We start from the raw sequence: 22989 nt of genomic DNA on the forward strand, positions 1-22989 counted from the left end.
TAAATATCCCAGCAGTCCGATTTATGGACCGTGAGAGGTCTGATATGTTGTCCTCCTTCACACCTTCTTCAGCTTAATTCTAACACTTCTTAAAACTAATAGATGTGTCTATTTGATCACTCCATGAAATAAAATGTGCTGTTCTGATGAAAGATTGTGATATGAATTGATACTCTGTAAAACTGTAAAATTGCAAATAATAATATTGAAATATTGATTGAAAATATTTGTGAAACTGTTTGTTCAGGAAATATTTATCAAAAGTATGACTTCAAGATGTTTATATATACTGGATTCGGTTAAGCCGATTGCTCATGAATTCACCAATTTAACATTAAACATTATGAACTGAGCTTATAAAAATTGCACTGTCAAAATATATTTACAAAATGTGATCATCAACACTCATTGTGAATACTTTGTATACCTCTTTCAGTTAAGCCATTTACCTCTTTACTTTACCAGTTTTATACTAATGATACTAACAGCTGAAACACAGGATAATGAAAAGATGGTGATTTGTAAAAATACTGTATAATGAATCAAAATTACGAGCTGTGATACAAATATTGAACGTAAACAATGTAATAACCTTTTTTGTGCACAATTTAACAATATTTTGAAAAAGAGAGTGAGAGAGTTGATTGTAAGATTGAATGTTCAAATTGGCGGTTTGTTCATTTTTTAAAACTGCAAAGTCTCGGGAAAACCTAGCCTTGATGATTTTATTTATTTGTTTTGGATCACCAGACTCCCCAAAGATGTTCGTACTTATCAAACTGGCCAGTTTACAATTTAATCAAACAGGGACTATTATGTAGGTTTGTGATCTACATCACTCCTTGCTGATCAGTGCAACGGGGCCAATCGACTGCTGAGTCGATTATTTGATAATTTTTTATTTAATATTTAATATTTATGAATTTAATGGGAGTCCATCCTCATGACCCTTTATCAACCCTAGCCTTCGACCGAGCACTCTGTTACCCCCATTTACGTTACACAATCAAACTCTCACTATTTAAAAAATGTAATACTATTCAAAAATTATTCTACACATGAAATTCAAACGTTTTAAATAATAATACTGACGATGATAGAATCTGACTTTACATAGAATACAAAAATAATAATATCACAGATAAACATTGCTCTTTAAATTAATATACCATTTCAATTCAATTTAATAAATAATTTTCATTTGACTAGGATCACTATTATAACTTAAATTCTTTGTATGACATGACCAAATTTAATAGAACATTTTATCCTGAATCGTGACCATGTGCTCTAAGTAGACCAAATGAAACATGAAAATCTCAGACCAAACAAAACATGATTCATAACTTGTAAAACGAGTGGTACATGTGAAAAAATGTGGCAGATTGGCAAGACTATTTTAATACTAAAACACAAATAACACAAACATTTACTTACGTACACATGTCGACACATTAACATTCATTCCGACGAAGATTCACGCGTACCGAACATTTAAAAACTGACTCGTGGTAATTTTGACTTTTGTCTGACCGAGCGGAATATCACGACACGGTTTTTTCTGGTGTAGGACTTATTAATTCTTGTTTTTTCGAGCTGGCGTTTAATGATTCAATTGAAAATACCGTCACGACGACCCGTGATTCGCTAGAAACTGACATTTGCTATCGATATGATGCATGTACGAATTTTCATCACGAACGCGAACAATCAATCCGGCATCTCAACTGTCTCGACTTAATACTAATAAAACACACACCCAAATGCAATTCGGCGAAATTTTGACAATTGCGATCGTTTGATGCACGTACAATTTCCGCCCGAACGCTAATTTCCGAGCTACGAATTAAGATATTAATAAATTCGTCCTACACCAGCGACAAAACGCGACTTCACATGTTGACTACGCGAGTACTGAGCCACGAGTGACTACGACGAGACGCTTTGCACACGGCCCGGTTCCCAACGGTCGTTGTATCCTTCCGCGTTACGTCATGTTGGACTGACTTGTCCATTGCCTGTCGCGGATTTTAAATCTTTTGATTTAAAAATCGGCACAGAAATCTCCCCTGCCAAAAAAATTGGCCCGAGCGACCTTCAGGTCCGCACGAAGGCCTTTTCCATCCCGGGACAATTTCGACCCGGCGCGACGACGCTTGACGTGGCAACAGACGCTTCATTCATACGACACATTTTTTTTGTTCATTTTCCCATTGATTTACATTTAATACATTTAACACGAAACAATTTTACACATAAACATTTGAAATTTGAATAACAAAAATAGAAAATCTGAAACTTTAACAATAATAAACATTTTGCTTTGAGGTCGGTACTGAGAAATTAAAAATTGTTGTCAACTAACACCTTGTGTCATAAACCAAAACTGCATCAATCCATCAACAATTTGAATGGTGTAAACGCGCACGCTTAACACACTGTAGAATTATCTAGCATTCAGCGTTGAGTAGATGTCAACAATCAGTTCATTGACCCGTAGCGCAGTCGACAGTCAGCTGTTGCCGATGGAGTGGGCGGGGGCGGGGGACATTGTTGTGGTGAACGGCCCGATGTCTGCCTGTCTGTGCGGGTAGGTTCTACTCTCGCCCCACCACAGCTGGAACGTGACCTCTGTTGGCCAGCCTTCATGTCGCTCACAGTGGTTACATAACATGACTCGGATGATTCATTGTTTCTCAAAATATGTAATTATGAAAATGTTTAAAACAATTGATCTCAGTTTGACTCTATTTACTCAAAATTGAAAACTATTGCACATGTAAATATAAATGTAAATATAAATATAAATAATCTCTGTACGAATATGACACAAATAAATAAACAAGTAAACAAACACAGAAATATCAATGTGGATAATTGCCTTAGAGATAACAACTGATACCCTTATCAATGCCAACCTGCCTTGGTAGTAATGCCAATCTGCTTCCTTGTTACCAGACCTCTCAAATTAGTGCTATCACTTTTTGTAAAGAAAAAAAAGAGATTCTTCACTTATATTCAAAATATACTCTTTACTTAACTGATCATTCCATCAACCAAAATCACCTCACACCTTTATGTAATACAATTTGGCTATTCCATACAGGTGTGAGTATTATAAAAAGTTGCCCCGTGGTGGGGTTTGAAAATGAAATTTAATTTATTTAATCAGACTGCTGAGGACGTTACAATCACAGAGCTGCGCAGTGGAAATAAAGATGTTAAGTGTGGGCCCTGTAATTAAATATCCCAGCAGTCCGATTTATGGACCGTGAGAGGTCTGATATGTTGTCCTCCTTCACACCTTCTTCAGCTTAATTCTAACACTTCTTAAAACTAATAGATGTGTCTATTTGATCACTCCATGAAATAAAATGTGCTGTTCTGATGAAAGATTGTGATATGAATTGATACTCTGTAAAACTGTAAAATTGCAAATAATAATATTGAAATATTGATTGAAAATATTTGTGAAACTGTTTGTTCAGGAAATATTTATCAAAAGTATGACTTCAAGATGTTTATATATACTGGATTCGGTTAAGCCGATTGCTCATGAATTCACCAATTTAACATTAAACATTATGAACTGAGCTTATAAAAATTGCACTGTCAAAATATATTTACAAAATGTGATCATCAACACTCATTGTGAATACTTTGTATACCTCTTTCAGTTAAGCCATTTACCTCTTTACTTTACCAGTTTTATACTAATGATACTAACAGCTGAAACACAGGATAATGAAAAGATGGTGATTTGTAAAAATACTGTATAATGAATCAAAATTACGAGCTGTGATACAAATATTGAACGTAAACAATGTAATAACCTTTTTTGTGCACAATTTAACAATATTTTGAAAAAGAGAGTGAGAGAGTTGATTGTAAGATTGAATGTTCAAATTGGCGGTTTGTTCATTTTTTAAAACTGCAAAGTCTCGGGAAAACCTAGCCTTGATGATTTTATTTATTTGTTTTGGATCACCAGACTCCCCAAAGATGTTCGTACTTATCAAACTGGCCAGTTTACAATTTAATCAAACAGGGACTATTATGTAGGTTTGTGATCTACATCACTCCTTGCTGATCAGTGCAACGGGGCCAATCGACTGCTGAGTCGATTATTTGATAATTTTTTATTTAATATTTAATATTTATGAATTTAATGGGAGTCTATCCTCATGACCCTTTATCAACCCTAGCCTTCGACCGAGCACTCTGTTACCCCCATTTACGTTACACAATCAAACTCTCACTATTTAAAAAATGTAATACTATTCAAAAATTATTCTACACATGAAATTCAAACGTTTTAAATAATAATACTGACGATGATAGAATCTGACTTTACATAGAATACAAAAATAATAATATCACAGATAAACATTGCTCTTTAAATTAATATACCATTTCAATTCAATTTAATAAATAATTTTCATTTGACTAGGATCACTATTATAACTTAAATTCTTTGTATGACATGACCAAATTTAATAGAACATTTTATCCTGAATCGTGACCATGTGCTCTAAGTAGACCAAATGAAACATGAAAATCTCAGACCAAACAAAACATGATTCATAACTTGTAAAACGAGTGGTACATGTGAAAAAATGTGGCAGATTGGCAAGACTATTTTAATACTAAAACACAAATAACACAAACATTTACTTACGTACACATGTCGACACATTAACATTCATTCCGACGAAGATTCACGCGTACCGAACATTTAAAAACTGACTCGTGGTAATTTTGACTTTTGTCTGACCGAGCGGAATATCACGACACGGTTTTTTCTGGTGTAGGACTTATTAATTCTTGTTTTTTCGAGCTGGCGTTTAATGATTCAATTGAAAATACCGTCACGACGACCCGTGATTCGCTAGAAACTGACATTTGCTATCGATATGATGCATGTACGAATTTTCATCACGAACGCGAACAATCAATCCGGCATCTCAACTGTCTCGACTTAATACTAATAAAACACACACCCAAATGCAATTCGGCGAAATTTTGACAATTGCGATCGTTTGATGCACGTACAATTTCCGCCCGAACGCTAATTTCCGAGCTACGAATTAAGATATTAATAAATTCGTCCTACACCAGCGACAAAACGCGACTTCACATGTTGACTACGCGAGTACTGAGCCACGAGTGACTACGACGAGACGCTTTGCACACGGCCCGGTTCCCAACGGTCGTTGTATCCTTCCGCGTTACGTCATGTTGGACTGACTTGTCCATTGCCTGTCGCGGATTTTAAATCTTTTGATTTAAAAATCGGCACAATTTGGATTTAATATTGATTAAATAGAATGAATCCAACTCATTGAAACAAAGGAATTCCTAAAATAGTTACGCCATGAGGTACAATTTCAGACATTCGTGCTCGGAGAACTGCACGAGGGACTTTAGCATCACAATGTTTGCTGCTGAAAGAGTAGTTTGTTAGTCAGTGTCTACTGTAAATAGCCTGCAACACTTTGTGGCAAAATTAAAATCTTATTTGAAGCTTGGAAACAACTCTAGTTACTGGGTATTCTTTCCACGTAAATACAATTGACCATTCATTTCATGGAATCGGAACGTGATTTTATTAAAACCTGTGGAACATCCAATATAAATCATTTGTGAAAATTTCTTAAACATATTTGTTTTGGTTTATGATTTACTCTTATGTATATTTGTAATATTATTTAGAAAAACTCTAATCTACATATCAATATCTAGCTTCAAACAAGATTTTCCGAAAGTTTGCAATTCGATTGACATAAAAGGCCATCATCATCGGGTAAATGATTATTTATATAGTGAATTATTTTAAATTAGTTTGAAAAAGATTTATTAATACAGTATGTGTATTGGTTTTATTTTTTCTGTCAATTATTTTAATGGTTAGGCCTGATATTATGATCATTTAAATTTTAAGGGGTTGTTATGGCTTGGAACACAAAGAAGGGTAATTGGAATTCGATTATACAAATGTTTATTTAATATTATCGACGCAATCGCTTAGACAACTACAGATGAATAATGATAACAGAACAGATATGTATTAACGAGAACAACGAATGGCAAGTGCTAAACGACAAAATATGATTCTGAATCAAATATTAAGGTTTATGTTAATATTATCAAAGAGGTATAAAAACATAGATGCAATAGAAGTTGATCTTTATGTAAATATCTACTATTGTTTTAAATAACTCTATCTTATACAATTTCTCATTTTATAAATATGAAAAAGTATTAGGTCTCCAACTGTATTCCAAAACTATCTGTGTCCTAAGTACACAAATAACTAGTTCAAAGTAAGAGTGGAGGACGGGTTTATCTTGGTTTAATCAGTGCTGGTTTCAGGAGGAGAGTGAGTCGTATCTTTTTGAAAACTGCCACCAAAGTTATTTCACAATTTAGCAACAAAAAGAGGGTAAGGCCGTGATCAGCAATTCGTTGTATATTGAAGTTACTGAATGCAGGAAGTAGCACAAATCTGCTTACACTCAGCAACCTACTTTACGCAACCGAGTGCTGAAAAAGTGACACCTACAACTATTTGATTGATTGAAAATCATATACAAAGTCTTAACACTAGCTGTTTGTTAAATTTGGTCAACTTTTTAGGAAAGAGTGTAACGTTTACAGGGTAGATACCCTTACTTATCACTCACAATCAATTATCAATTAATCAATCAATCAATTATCAATTATTTAAGATGGGGACGCCACTATGTGCGTATTTTAACCCAAATATGAGTGAAGGATGAGTGTAGGATGAGTGGCGCGATCTTGTATTCTTGTTAGTGACTAAGGCCGACATGTTCCTTAGGCACAGCTGTTAACTAATAGCCCATACAGCTAATGGCAACTAAGGGACCTACAGTTTATTGTGGAATCCGAACCACATTTTTTCCTCGTAATTAACGAGTTGGTCTATTAATTAGGATAGTACTGCGGATAGTCGTAGTAGTACTTACTAGTGCGGACGTTAATCCACACCAGGGAGCATCGCATCCACAGTGCATCCCTATAAATATCCACAATTCGTGACCTCCTAGTAGCTGGATTACAGGACGACGCCACCCGTCCCAGTCAGTTTTACTGTTTTAATAATTAAGTTTTTAACAAACGTACAATAAACGTGTTTACCTTACTAAAATGTTATGATTCAAGAGACAGCAGGAGAGCTGGAATAAGATTTTACTGCACTTTTACAGCCAAGAAAACATGGTTGTTCCTCAGGCGTCAGTCAGTTAATATACAACATTTCATACTGTGTTTATGCGAACGTAAAAATCGTTTACTGCTATCCGTGCAGTAGTAAAACACCAATATTGCTTAGGAGCATACAGTGTTTGAATACGCTTCTAGTTGTTGACAAACATGAATGTTTATGATGTTATCATTTGGTTTTAGCGAATTTCCCTATAGGGAAGTAGCTATTACCGTAGGTCTCATGGTAAGACTTAGGCCTGGCACCAATTTACTTTTTCATTTTGATGTCCCTAGAGGCCAAAAACACCATTCGTTCAAATTTTTATATATGTATATATACAGGGTGAATTTTAAATGAGTCCCCCCCCCCCTACTTTTTTCTACATTTCTTAAGATATCATCTCCGGACCACGTCAGATCATTGTTGAGTAGTAAGTATTTCATTTTGACTGGGTATACATTTTTGGCCGCCATCTTGGATCCGCCATATTGGATACAACATTTTTTTTTCAAATGTAAAGGTAGGGTTGTGACCCATTATTTCAAACTAGAATTTTACGTTGATTACAATGCCGCAATTAGTTTTTAAAATCTTGATTCGTTCTAAAGTTATGAGGACTTTTTATAACTTTATTTTTAGCGCATTTTAACATTGTGCATTTACAAACTAAGACCATAATCTCAAAATAGTGCTAGATAAAGATAAGTATACACCACCATTCATTGTCGACATATTTTCACTTGGTTATGACGGATGTAGTTTTTTCAGCCGCCATCTTGGATCCGCCATTTTGAAATTAGATAAATTAATTTCAATATGAAGGTGGTGTTGTGACCCATCATTTTGAACAACTTTTTTATGCTGAACTCAATGCCGCAATCCGTTTTTCATTTGCATCTTTGGTTTTTGAAATGTTGAAATTTTAAATAAGAGTATTTTAATATTTCATCAAGACAGCTTGATAACCAAAAACGGATTGCGGCATTGAGTCCAGTATAAAAAAGTAGTTCAAAATGATGGGTCACAACACCACCTTCATGTTTAAATTAATTGATCTAATTTCAAAATGGCGGATCCAAGATGGCGGCTGAAAAAACTACATCCGTCATAACCAAGGGAAAATATGTCGACAATGAACGGTGGTGTATACTTATCTTTATCTAGCACTATTTTGAGATTATGGTCTTAGTTTGTAAATGCACAATGTTAAAATGCGCTAAAAATAAAGTTATAAAAAGTCCTCATAACTTTAGAACGGATCAAGATTTTTAAAAACTAATTGTGGCATTGTAATCAGCGTAAAATTCTAGTTTGAAATAATGGAACACAACCTTACCTTTACATTTGAAAAAAAATTTTGTATCCAATATGGCGGATCCAAGATGGCGGCCAAAAATGTATACCCAGTCAAAATGAAGTACTTACTACTCAACAATGATCTGACGTGGTCCGGAGATGATATCTCAAGAAATGTAGAAAAAAGTAGGGGGGGAACTCATTTAAAATTCACCCTGTATATATTGTGTCCGTGAACACGATAACTTGAGTAATTTTTATCCGATTTTGATGAAATTTGGTTTGAAGGTGGAAGGTGGGATAAACTTGAATGAGTTCGCGATCCAGCATGATCGGACCGTGGAAACAGGGTTTTATGAGGGGTTTTATGGGTTAAAAATTGGTTTTTCTCACTTTTGACCCTCAAAACACAACATTTCCTAATTTTTCTCTAAACCTTCTTAAAGAGCTTAAAACAACAAACAATTCAGTATATCAAAGTGTTTTTGTACGGTTATTGGTTACGGAGAAAACTAAAAAGTGGTAAATTAAAAATTCTTATGTTATTCTTATAGAGAATAATATTGTAAAATGTTGTAGTTTGCTTGTTTATGGATATCTTTTGATCAAACTTGGCAAATATATTCATTTTATACTAAGCAATAATTGTTTTACTTAAAACACACACTTTATTAGATTCCTTGTAGCAGCAACCCTAGGTACTCGTTAAACCTAATGTTATTTAAATAGATCAATTGAAAATCAATTCAGCCAAATGGAAATTCGCTTAGACGGCAGGTTTGCTGCGGCGGGGTTATTTTACTCTTGGCTGTATGATAACCTCAGTAAGCAAGGAAAATGTTTCACCTTAATAATTAGAGATGTTCTTTAAATAACAGTATTAATTATACTATACATTACTATAGGGTAATGATAGTTATACCATTTATGATTAATCTACCAATTATAGTATGGTAGTTTGTTTATATAGTTCTAAAGGTCCACGTTATGAATATAATTTAGTCACACTCAAGATTTCACAAATGGTTTTACATGTATGGTTCTGGCTATCAATATAAACAGTAGAAACACTTATCTTTCGTTATTGGCATCATCCATTGTTAAATAGGATCCAGACTGAGGTATAAGTGATCTGTTATACAGAAAAAAACTAACTCTTTTGTAAATAACATTGGTGTTGACATCGTTACGTTCTATTATCTGTAGACGTTATACTATGTAACTACTAGTATGGTATCATTTCTTGTTCTTACAATATATGTATCAATCATTTAATTACTGATTACATAAGTATGATTTATTTTATTGTTTTTAAGACGTAATTTTATTTTTTGTGTTTGATTCTCGTGTACTTTTTACATTAAAAATATGCCGGTCAGGTATATTACGACGTTTCTTAGCATAAATCATCCCTCAATGACTCATTTTAGATTGTTTATCTGCGTCACACATTGCTCATCAAATTATTTGATTTCATAATGATACAATATTCAACGTTTCTGTATAGACCTCATGAGATTGATTATTCAGTGTGGTTTTAATAGTACTCTCGGGAGGTATTATTAAAGGTTATAAATTTCTTCTTGGAATGGATTTTTTACCCTTAATGTCGTTGAATAGACGTACAAAATACAATATATACAACTATTATGCTAATTCTGTGTTACGATTTGTGAAAACGGAGGTTTTCTTAAACTGCATACCAAAAACATAAAATGCAGGCCTACCTTTTCAACAGACTTGTGACATTTTGTTTCGTATACTTAATCTGATCCTAAATATAAAATGTACTTTAAAACTAACCCTTAATTACTTGACAATTATTTACGTAACCCTCCAATTAATATGAAGTTAACCGCATCGTATAATTTAATTTTGAAACTATACTATATTTGCAATACGAAAAAATACGTTTAAATGAATGTGCACGTAAAGCTGTTTAGTGTTTAGTAAAATCATAGCATGAAGAAGAGTGACTCTATAATATGGTACACTCTATAATCTATTACAGTTTTCGGCCAAATTCTCCTACAGAAAATCAGCTTATGTGGCAATTGTCATCTTCGAACCTATAAGTGAAATTGTGCTGCCAACATATAGCTACTTGAATTTGTTGCCAAATGTATGGATTATATGATATTGTTTTTAAGTTTTCATTATTTACACATAAAATATGAGTACAGTATGTATATATATATATTAATATCGTACTATACTATATATATATATATAGTAAAATATACACCTGGAGAGAGAATGACGTGTTTACTCTTTTTGGCCTAACTTTAAATGGTTTCCATGAAAGTAAATTTTTTAAAGATTCGTATATTGCATTATATATTATATGCCTATTGGTTTCTGATACATTAAACCGCCTGGTGTAATACCTTTAATTTCCAAAATAAAAAATTCAAACAAATATAAAAAAATGCTTGACAGTCTTGTTAAGGTATCATAGGACACCTGCTCTGAGTAATAGAACAACATAACAGCATTATCGTATTACATGTTCTATATTATTTAGTCGAGTAATATTAGTTTGTCCCGTTGGATGTATGTTTACACTTACCACGAGAGCGCGTGTGTTCGTTTGCGAGAGCGTGTTTGTAACAGGTGGTTAGACAAAGCGGTAATCAATGTTCCTCCTTCCCAGGAGCTTCGGTTTAATCATTAAGCACGTTCAACTTTACTTCCTTTGTCCCCGTGTATTTATTGATCAGTACAAAGTTGTTAAACCCCTGAACTTAAACTTAACATAATACAACATTTAGTCCATTTCAAATATACGAGAAAATGTATTCAATAGTGCAAAATATTTCAGATGAATTAATTAATAATTGATTAAGTATAAATAAATATTCTTTGTTCTTCATGGGCCAGATTTGTCCTGAAAATATGACGTATAGGCCTAATAATTATAATAGTAAACTAAAAGACAAAAATCCTACTAAAATAAATATAGCTGATTCAAATTTAAAAGCAGACTATAATTTATTATTCAAGCACCTTAGGATATATGTTTATTTGTGCAACTAGTGAGTAAAGTGGCGCTTAAAAAAAGAAAGAAAAACATGTTGGCACTCGTTTCTTATCGACCACTTCAGTTCGATTTGATGCACATTTTTGTCTACAGTGGTTATTCTGTGTAAACTTTAAAATCTTACTTCGGCGAAAAAAATATATTATAAAACATTGACGCCAGTAGTTAACATAACTGTATTTCATTTGGAGAAATAGCCTCTGGATCGTTGTTAAACATTGTTATAATCTAAGGTTTACCAATCCAATTAATAGAGGAGACCTAGGTTTCTACAACCCTTGGATTGAAAAGATCATGGCCATGCATCTAAGTTCTCCACTATTTCTCAATCAATCAATTAAAATATCCTTTATTCATATAAGTACAGTTGTACATGAATAGAGTGAAATCTTACAAAAATAAAATGTTTTACATGGAACAAAAATAAAACAGAGTACAGCATTTATTTTATTTGTTCTCCCAAAACTCTTCAAGAGAATAAGGGGCTAGTTTAATCAAATACTGCTTCGGACAATTTTTACACTTTTTTGTATAATTTTTAGTTAGAACTGTTTTTTGTAGATAGGATATAAATTTCTTTCCTGTGAATTTCGTTTTCTTGTTATAAAATTCTAGATTGTGTTTATCAATTTGGTTTGAGAACGAGTGTTATAATTATGACTGATTTTGTTTGATACCTGAGTTTTTGTAATATTTTTCACATAAATTCCTATTAATTCCTATAATTTCCTATAATAATTCCTATAAATTCCGCATAGTTTCCAAGGTATATAGTCCATGAACAGTCAGTATTCCAAGATCGGTAAAAATATGTTTTACCGAAACTTTCCTTTTCAAATTGAACATTGCCCTAATTGCCCTTTTCTGGTACGATAAAATCCTTTTTAAGTTTTTTGATGTAGTTGCTCCATACTTTATAATTTATACTTTTCGATGAAATGGCAACCATTCAAAGTAGGTATTTCAAGCCAAGTATGAATGGAGATGAGTGTATAATCAATGTTCCTCCTTCCCAGGAGCTTCGGTTTAACCTGTAAAAAACCAAATTATTAGTTGGAGCTTCGGAAAAACTGTAGTGGTGCGATCGTGTAGTCTTGTTAGTGACTAAGGCCGACATATTCCTTAGACACAGCTGTTAATAATTAATAGTTACCCCATATAATAATAGTTGCCCATACAACTAATGGCAACTAAGGGGATAATTTTACTGATCCCACTTATAGAATCAGTAAAATTATCCCCTTAGATCATTCAAATTTAGCTTACTAAATTTGAATGATCTAAGGCATATTGATATTAATGTTTTTAAGCTGCAAAACTTTATCATTTGTCTTAAAGCAGATACTCCAGAAGAATTTTTTTTAACATGATCAAAATGTTTGCCCCAGGTTAGATTTTAATCAATTAATTATTAAACCAAGAAATTTGGTATGTTCTACCTTCTGTAATTTATAATCTTCTAAGGTTATGTCTGGATTTAATTTTTTTGTTGTAGAAAACGATACAAAATTAGATTTTCAGGGTTTAAAAGAAGGGTTTTGCTATCCAAAATTGTTTTTATGATAGAGAGACTGACGATTGATGCTGTCTTTGTAAATATTTATGTACATTCAGTGTTTGTATTTTTTTTTTTTTTTTAAGTCTAACCAACCTACAATATCACAAGTAAGTGATAAAAAACAAAAAGTTTAGCTTAGTCTAGGAGTGACAATAACGCTCCGGCGTAGAAACCTAGGTCTCCACAATAAATCAATGGATCGTAAGGTAAGCCTTAGATTATAACTATAACTGTATTTTTGAGGTGACGGGGTAAAGAAATTAATTACCAGCTTCAAGCTACGGCAAAAAAAATACTTTCAGTGTTCAAATACTCCCCTGCTATGTTTAGCAAACATTTTATACTAGTAGTATGCAAAATTAGTAGGCCAGTTAAGCCTAGGTCGGCGTAGAAGAGGCGGCAGCTCAAGTCACTAAACTTGACAAATGTTCGCCGCTGTGACACACCCTCAGGCTTTATCTACAACCTCAGGCTACAAGACAACCTCAACACACTACACTAAAGCCAGCACGACTCGTAATACAAATGACTTTACATTAAATGTTTGTCAGAGCAAACTCTGTTTCTATAACTTCAAAAATAATATGGATGATAAATGGTTTCTAAAAGCGTATAACATTTTATCCTGGTTTCTTTTAGTTTTTGATTGTTGTAAGTAGTTTCATAGCAGGGAATTTGTTTATTGCCATATATAATTTTCTCATTTACATTTTAGATATTACTCAATACATTTCAATTCATTGCAATTATACCGCTGCAATTTCAATGGTGCTTATGCAGAGGAATATTTTGATTTGGAATTGGGAAGAAGGAACAGACTTAACCATTTGTGATGTTTTTATCAAACTTTGTTAATTGAAAATTTTTAGTATAAATGAAAATTGTTATCGCTTACACTTACCACAGTACAACTTGTAAGAGTTTCTATTGTTATTGTATGGGGTGAACTCATGGTCTTGGCACGTCAAACTAAGTCTATATAAGAATTTAGAAGCTTATAACTCCATCTTTGTACTTGTCATTTCAAAGTGTCATTTTCCATTTTCAAGCGTCATTTTCAAAGCGGTATTAATGGTTTCATTAACCCATTTTACCACGAAAAAATTATTAGTGACTTTAATTGGCTTTGAGCCATTGGTGGTCAATAAAACTTTAGGAATTAATTGTGTCACTTATGTCGACGTCAGAGATATTGGACACATATTAGCTGATAGCAATGTCCAATCATATCAAACTATTTCCTTTAATCATAATGACACATTTTGTTTAGGTTTTCTAATTTGTATACCAAATTATGACCGATGGATTTAAAGGACTAAATCATATCTAATCTAGATAATAACTCATCGAACACAATAATTTATCCTGTCATTAATCCTGCCATAAGCCCGGGCGTTTATGTAATACTATGGTATTGAGCACTACTTGATTATATTATATACTACTCTACATTCGTACTACACACTTAAAATTACAAATTGATGTTGAATGTGTTTTAGTGAACTGCATGGACAAATTATTTATGGTTAACAGATTGAGTCAAGGACAGAATATTAGACTATTAAAGCAAGGCTGTACAAGTCTAAATTCGTATTTTTGTTGGAAAATATTACTCCCCTGACTTTTTCTCATGATCACCCATTTATATTAACATACTTGAAAAAAGATACAGCCAATAAAACTTTGAAAGTCTGCATTTTTCTATAGAAGCATGTAAAGAAATGCTACGCTACAATGACTTCAGACGAGAAGCTTACAAACACCGAGAATATAATCCATATAACCAATGTAGGATATAATTATTTAAGAAACAGCAGAATACCCGTCCTTAATACGTGGTTGGCATATACTGTACATATAAAATGCTTATTGCAGTTATACTTGAGCTTTGCGTTTGCAATGGGGGAGGACACCGTTTGATAAAATTTGCTTCTTTAAATTTACGGTAAAAAATAGCTATAATATTCTACCACTTCACCTAAACAATAGAGAAATATAAATTATTAAAAATCCACAAAATATCACAAATTCAAGAAATTAATAACATAAACATAACTGTAAACAATCCTACTTTGACAGTTCTCATTGCGTATCACAGTTTATTGTTTGTTGCTGCTTAGTTCCAATTAGCTGTTTTTATAAATGCAAAAACATTTTAGTGCCCTGTTGGTAAATCTTGTAACTTTTTAATGCTTTTGCATATTATAGAACTAACTTTTTGGTTGAAACAGCTGACAAAATTCATTAATTCCCTTTAAATATGAATACAGTACTCATAAGGTTAACATGGGGAACTACAGAGCCACTAGGGTGGAGCCCGAAAGGGTTTGTGAGATAAGAATATGACTATATGTGTAGGTATGTGAGGTATCATCATGCCAAATCTAAGCCCAATCCGTCCAGTAGTTAAAGCGTGATTGGACTTCAAACTAACAAACAAACACACAAACTTTCACATTTATAATATTAGTAAGATAAACCTTACCTCATATATCTTTTATAAGCTCTGGTCATGCTGTGGACCATTATATCAATCTCAAGATTACAATACCAAGCACAGCGTAAAATAAGTGAACATAAAAGAAATGTCGCATCGGAAACGAATAAAAGTATCTAATAAAATGTAATGGAACTCCTCCAAATATTGTATCATACCTCTTACGGCTTAACATTCACAACTTTGTACTTTTATTACAACTAGTACCAGGGGGCCGAGCATTGCCCTGTGATTTGGTTTTTTCGTGATGTATACTACAAACAAACATAGGGCATACATATGTCAATAACATATAATTACATCTAACAATAACATATGTCCATAAAACATTCTATGCACGATTTTCATGAGGTATTACAAATATTTATGAATTGATTTAAAACAATTCACCATATTCTAGTATTGATTATTACACATTTTATCATCCTATGTGCTATTTCACAACAAGTATGAACGCAAAATTCATAGCCTGAAACTAATTTTTTTCTAATAATTAAATGAAAGACGCTTTTGAAACTGTTGTCCAAGCAAACCATAATCATTTAAACGCTAACATTAAACCTTACTTTATTGAAGCTTCCATCTATACTTATTTAATACGCAAGCAGGTTTTTTGTGACAATTACTCCTCCAAAACTACTGAACCGATTGACATGTTTTTGGTGTCATTGGAAAAAGCGGAACGTGAAATTGTGCAGGAAACTTTCTTTTTAGGGAAATAATTAGAGAGTGAGGCCCTGGGGCCCTTTAAAGTTTCGTATTTCCCCATAAGATTAACATGGGAAACAAACATTGTTATGAAACTCCAGCTGTTGTCAGAAATCAAAAGTGAGAAAAAGAAAATGAAGATTTGTTTCTTGATGCCATATGGTCAATGAATTACACTTTTGCATATATTTTAAATACAATACTCTATACAAAGTGATGGTAATACATTAAGAAATCTGTATTTAAATAATCAATAAGTATGATTGAATTTTGCCTATATGTTTCCTGATAAGTGTGTTGTAACTGTTTCTTAAAGTTTACAAAACCGAATTATTCTTTTCTGCATTCTCACCCCGTAGCGAAGCACGGGCAGAGCAACTAGTACTTATTTAATACGCAAGCAAGTTTTTTGTGACAGTTACTCCTCCGAAGCTACTGAACCGATTGACATGTTTTTTATGTCATTGGAAAGAGCGTAAAGTGAAGTTGTGCAGGAAACTTTCTTTTTAAAGAAATTATCAGAGGGTAAGGCCCCAGAGCCCTTTAAAGTTTCGTATTTTTCCATAAGATTAACATGGGGAACAAATATTGTTATACAACTCCAGCTGTTATCAGAAATTAAAAGTGAGAAGAAGAACATATTTTAATTGTAAACAGTCAATAAGTTTGCTAATTTAACAGTTTGCTACAAACATTTACTGACTTGGTTGAAATGAAATATTTACTATTTGAATTTGGGTTGGCGTAAATATTACAATGGAAAGAACGAGAGAGCCTGGATAAATTGATATACTAAAACTAAAACTGAATTAACACTGTGCTGCATTTCTTAGTAATAATTGAACGAGCCGATTTGCAAAGAATAGAAACATAGGAAAGTCATAGAACACCACCAAGGAGAAGAAATAGAAATAATGTTTTTTTTTATTATTATGGACAACCTAATGCGGCTATGAGTAAGGCTATTTGTAGAAAACGCTAAAAAACAAGATCTGCTTTTGAAAAATGATAAGATATTTAAAAGAAATGTTTATTATATCCTTTTGTTATGTGCCTCTTGAGTATTCCATAATCTTTGAGTCGAATCTTTTAAAGTCATTAAAAATTATGACTGTTATTCGTTTTAAAATAATGCATGTAATACTTAGCAATTGCTCGATTTCGAGCAACAGGGACACTAGTTAATTTATTTAAAACACTGTAACTCCAAGCTGAGTCATGTTTTGTTAACAATGTCAATTGTGTAGATTTTTTATGTTGGTGGCTTATAACGGATAAACGTCGACTCTCACATTCAAAATCATTGTAAACAAACAAAGATTTAGGCTAGGTAATAAAATATTTAGGGATTTTGAAAAACTTTGTCATTTCGGTAAATCAGTACTTTATATGTTCTAGCTGCTTATTAAATAATTAATCATCATCTATATTTTGTAGGCTTATAAGTTTAAGAAAGAAATTAATTTTAAAATATTTAAGTACCTATAAAATATTCGATAACTGGTAGATCCTTTGAATATGTAATGTTGTTATAATTCTTTGGACGCAAAGCAGGAGGAAAAGACTGGTTTGTTAGGAGACTCAAAAAAGTTTCAAAACTGTTGGAAATTGATTTCCACCAACGTGTACCAATAGATAACATTGAACAACATTTGGTTCTAGTTTTGATACGTTATTAAGGCCATACTGATTTGTTTAGCAAACCTCTGATGCACCAAAGAAGCAAACCCCTTACGCTTGGAATAACTCTATACTATGGAAAACGGCCTTCATAAAAGCTTTAAACTTTTTTCAAGGGATCAAAAACAAAAATGGCATTTTGCTTTGCCCTGATAAATTGCAACTTTAATAGTTAGAAAAAACTTCTACTAAATTCAAACTTAATCAGATATTTGTTTGATCAACTACTGACGAATTTCTTTAATTTGCTTTAACTGTCGTTTCTATTGGCCCGGTTAATCAAAGAAATATTATGTCTTTATTTAATTTTGTATTTAAATGAATCGTTAGATAATTTATTTGCAATAACCACCGTCACAAATAGCCAAATGAGGTTGGAAGCATTGGCTGCAAATCATAATAAAATACAGTAATTTTGTGTTCAAAGACACTTTCACCCAAACCTGTTAAAGCCCATTGACTTAGCCTACGTATTTTACATAACTGTTTGTGATTCTAAAAATATTCTTAGAATAAAATTTAATAATGCGCAAATATATTGGAAAAAATCATCAAGGGGCTAAGTATATTCCGTTTCAATTTATTATTCAGTAGCTTTCAATTGATTAAACTTATAACTTCAAGGGACGTTACTTTGCAATTTCCTGTTTCAGTATTAAGGGTACCATTTTTTGTCGTTTTTTATGTTAGAAACCAAGTTTCTTTGATGATTTCCCCCCACTTTTTATATTAAAATAACATATTATATCGATATTAACGATTTAAACCCATTTAAGTCATCTTCTTTAATACTAATTGTAATTTTATGATGTGATACAGCGTTTTACTTGTATACTCTTCATTCCATTGCCACTGATGTCACAGCTACAATCCATTTATCCGCAGGAAACACTGAGAGTAACGGGTTTTCAGGAAACTCCTTTTTCCCCTCCTCTGCTTCGTACACTTCATTGGCCGTTCACTCACTCGCACCAGATAAACGCGTGTCAATATTCTTCACTGTATGTCTCCAGTTTTTGTATCATTATCTGCCAACATCAAACTGTATGACATCAACATTAACTAACTATCCTCCTTAATATCTTTATTTGTAGAGTATTACGCAGAGAGAGTTTTACGTATTTGAGCTAAAGCCTCTTTGTCCAAAGAATCCAGTTATGCAATAAATCTGTGTTTTATAGATCAATACCGTTTTGTTTAACTCAACAATTATTAACAATCATTCTTATACCTAAATATGTTTTAGGCCATTATTTATGTACGATATACGCAGGACTTTGGCCTGGTTAAACAAATACTTTTCATACTTAAATATTTTTTCTTGTTAGTGAGTAAGGCCGACATATTCCTTGGACACTGCTGTTAATTAATATTATAACATTTATTCAATACAAAAAAGTAATATATAAAATATTGTTAAGGTAGTGAAGAATTGTTTAAGTAGTAGCTTACGGGTTGAACTGCAAGTTAAAGTATTCGTACAAATTCATAATGCTCATCACCGTTGTTCGAACTAATGACCGACGCATGCCAATTCAAATCTCGGAGAAAACTATAGAACTAACCTTTTGTTAATGATAATATTATTTCAGACATATTGTATCTAAAATGTTTTATATTTATTTCAGTTATGTAACTTATTTATATAATGATGCACTTTTGTTTTCTTTCAAATCTCATGCAATGGATGTATTTTTGTTGTCATGTTTAAATAACATGCCTCATAGAGCCATGTATAAAGGTCGTTTTACTGACTTAGTTTTTAACTGTACTATTTTGCTACACTTCGAGTCTTCTATGAGCTAATAATAAACATTATAATGGGGTTCAATGCATGACGGTTTTCCATCCTCAGTTTCGTTCACTTTATTGGTCACATGCTCATGTTTTGTAGATAATATATTATGATATTATCCTCTGAACACCCTGCCTTTTCTGTAGACCTTAATTTTTTATACCAATAAAACCTTTGGGTAAGAAATCAAACTGTATCTCGATGACTGTATCATTCTGTATTATGAATGGACCTAAAGTAATATAATTTGAAACATCTTACATAATAAACCTGCCAGGGCTTTTTATTACACGATCTGAAGCAATCATTTCACGGATTTTCATGAATTTGGGTTGAAAGAAATATAATTTTAAAAGGAAGGAAATGTTGGAGCCATAATTTTACTTTAAGTCTTTCGTTTTTTTATCAAGTTAATTTTTTTGTTTAATTCCATGATCCGACGCTGACGATTTAAAGTGGTTTCAGTGCTGGTTTAACTAACAGCTGGTTTCAAACTGGTGGTGGATCAGGGCTGGAAAAGTTATTAGTCTAAACAAATATTGATCGTCGGTGTTTGCCTTCGTACTGTTTCTCTTTACAGTGTAGTTTTTTCATACCGTAAAGGATTCCCGTTTACAGGAAATGTATAATTTATAAGGTGTCTAGAAACCCTTTCATCAAGCTACAGGGTGACAATAGAAACTAAACTCAATTTATATCGTACCATAACCATCCAGTAGCACAGTACTGTTCGGAAACTTAGGTACTGACCAAAGAACCTCAACACCTTATTGATGGGTTTGAGAATAGAGTGCAGAGAAAATATTCGGACCAGTTCAAGATATCGGATGTTGAGATACGAATGACAGAGAGCTAAGAGAAATGTACACATATCCAGATATAGGAGTGCTTTCCAAAAGTAAAAGGCTCGAATGGGCATGTTCATGGTAGAGAAAATATACATAAACTTTTAGAAGTATGCTCCAAAGAATACCACAAGGTATATGACCATTTGTAAAACCAAGAATGTAGTGGAAAGACCAAGTAAAGAAAGACTGAGATCTACATTAGAAGAGGCAGGGGATAGAAGAGAATGGGAGACCAGGATCCACTTAAGGTTTCAGTGGCCTCGGAGGTAAGATAAAGTGATAGTATGCAATAGGTGGTATTAGCAACCGTAATAAAACCCAGTGGGCGTGAATCGGCCGCCAATCTCACTTTTAGGCTCCACTGTATTGACTTTATATGTATGTTTTTTAACTAAATAAACGTTTAAGTAAGCTTATCATTTGAAAATTAAATCATATGGGTACAGAATTTCCATAAATGCATCAGCACCTTATATATAATTCGTACAAGGTGGCCTTATAAATTAGCCTAGCTTTAAAGAACAATATTTTTTCAAACTAAGAGGTTCGATTAAATTTTGTTTCTGAAACCAAAGGAGAAACTGTTGATTGGAGTAGTAGTTGAAGGAGACGTGGTAGTTGTGTGTGTGTGTAAGGGGGTAACTATTTTATTCAACAGATACCACTTTTTTCAAGGGCCACATTTTTCTCTTTAGTGTCATCTCCGTTACGAAGCACGGGTAGATCAGCTAGTTACAATTAAATAATGTCTCAATGTTTAATTGAAATAATATATTTCACTTCTACTTTTTGTAAAAAAAAATATATATATATATTATAAAAAAAAACAAGGACATGTGCGTAAACTAAGTTTTAACAGAAGGATACACTTCTTTTCTCCGAAGCGGGTTAAATAATGCAATACACACTTTACCTTTGAAAGATTACACCATTAGCCTTTCGAATCACTTGTAGTAAATGATTTATTCAACTACTGTACTATTATATTCAAATATAGCCTTGTAACTGGGCAAGTAAAATATTAAGTTGACGCATAATCATAATTATACAGATTGAAATGTATGAACGTTACACATTTTCAATCTTCATTTGAATTATCTCGTTTAACTGGACCGTAAAGAGTGATTCACCTATCATGCTACAACAACTGATATCAATACAAGTAGCCTATTAACCAATCTGCATAACCTGTTTCGTCTCTTGTTTTCAAAGTGACTGTACTAAAAAATACCTGAGGTTAGTTTGCTATTTACTAGATTTTCCTTTTAAACCTATAATGCACATTCGGCAGTAGCAGCTAGAAATTTGAATGCTGCCTCTAGAACTAGTTAGATGCAATGCTACGAAGTCGAACCCGTAATTGCCTTATCCTTTTATAATTACCATTTAAAATGACATCTTAATCGCAAAAATTGGCTTAGTAGAACAAGTAAAAAGTTAACGTTTCAGATAATTCTCTTATCGTGTTAAGTATATAAATTTAATTTACGAATACAGACATGGACATCTCTGAGAACACGTAAAAACTATAAATTACTTGTGTAGGATTATTGTTACCAGCTGAGTTTCCGAAACTATGTACATCATCATTTTCAGGTTCCATTTGTATTTTCCATTGAGGTGGATCAGTTGCACCTTCTCTTGCTCTCAGCTGGTCAGCGTGTTTTCTCTTTATATCTCCCCCAACTAAAACTGTGTATGATAGCTCTCCCGTCCTTTCTTGTACAGTTCCTGGTCTCCAGCCCTTCTTCGTTTCATTTTGAACCCATACTTCTTGTTTGGCAGAAAACTCCTTTGGTTTGGATTTTAAGTCGTGGTAGTACTTCTGTCGCCACACCTGATTTTCTATTCTATCTCTGCTATTACACCTCCACCTATCCAAAGCTCTTGGTAATCTTCTACCATAGAAAAGGACTGATGGTGGTTGTCCTGTGGTCTTTTGCGGGGTGTTTCGATACGCAAGCAACACTTGTAAAAGTGCAAGTGATGAACTGAGACCTTCTTGTTTGCAAGCACTGTATCGACTCTTGAAGGTTCTGATAATCCTTTCCACTAAACCATTGGTTTTTGGATGATACGGTGCCGATGTGACATGACATATGTTATTCTTCTTACAAAAAGTCTTGAACTCATGGGACGTGAAGGAAGTGCCATTATCAGATAAATTTTTTTTAGGAATACCATACCTCGAAAACCAAGTCCTTAATCTATTTACAAGAGCAGCAGTTGTCGTACGGTCCATAACTTCGATCTCAACCCATTTTGAGTAAGCATCGATTCCTAAATTGGGTGGGGAGAAATGTAGGATTATTGTTACCAGATGAGTTATGAAGTTATGA

General features: G+C 33.0%; 1 protein-coding gene across 1 annotated transcript; it reads right to left on the minus strand.

The window, feature by feature from the left end:
- Positions 1-2512: 2512 nt before the first annotated feature.
- Positions 2513-22892, minus strand: LOC128997492 (uncharacterized protein K02A2.6-like). Its single transcript, XM_054423134.1, has 2 exons — positions 22208-22892; positions 2513-2631 (listed from the first exon to the last, which is right to left on the minus strand). Exons 1-2 carry the CDS (start codon positions 22890-22892, stop codon positions 2513-2515), a joined length of 804 nt encoding a protein of 267 aa, XP_054279109.1.
- Positions 22893-22989: the final 97 nt, after the last annotated feature.

Source organism: Macrosteles quadrilineatus, unplaced genomic scaffold, assembly GCF_028750875.1.
Source record: "Macrosteles quadrilineatus isolate MER2022 unplaced genomic scaffold, UCM_ALF_1.0 Scaffold_1__1_contigs__length_201487025, whole genome shotgun sequence".
NCBI lineage: Eukaryota > Metazoa > Arthropoda > Insecta > Hemiptera > Cicadellidae > Macrosteles > Macrosteles quadrilineatus.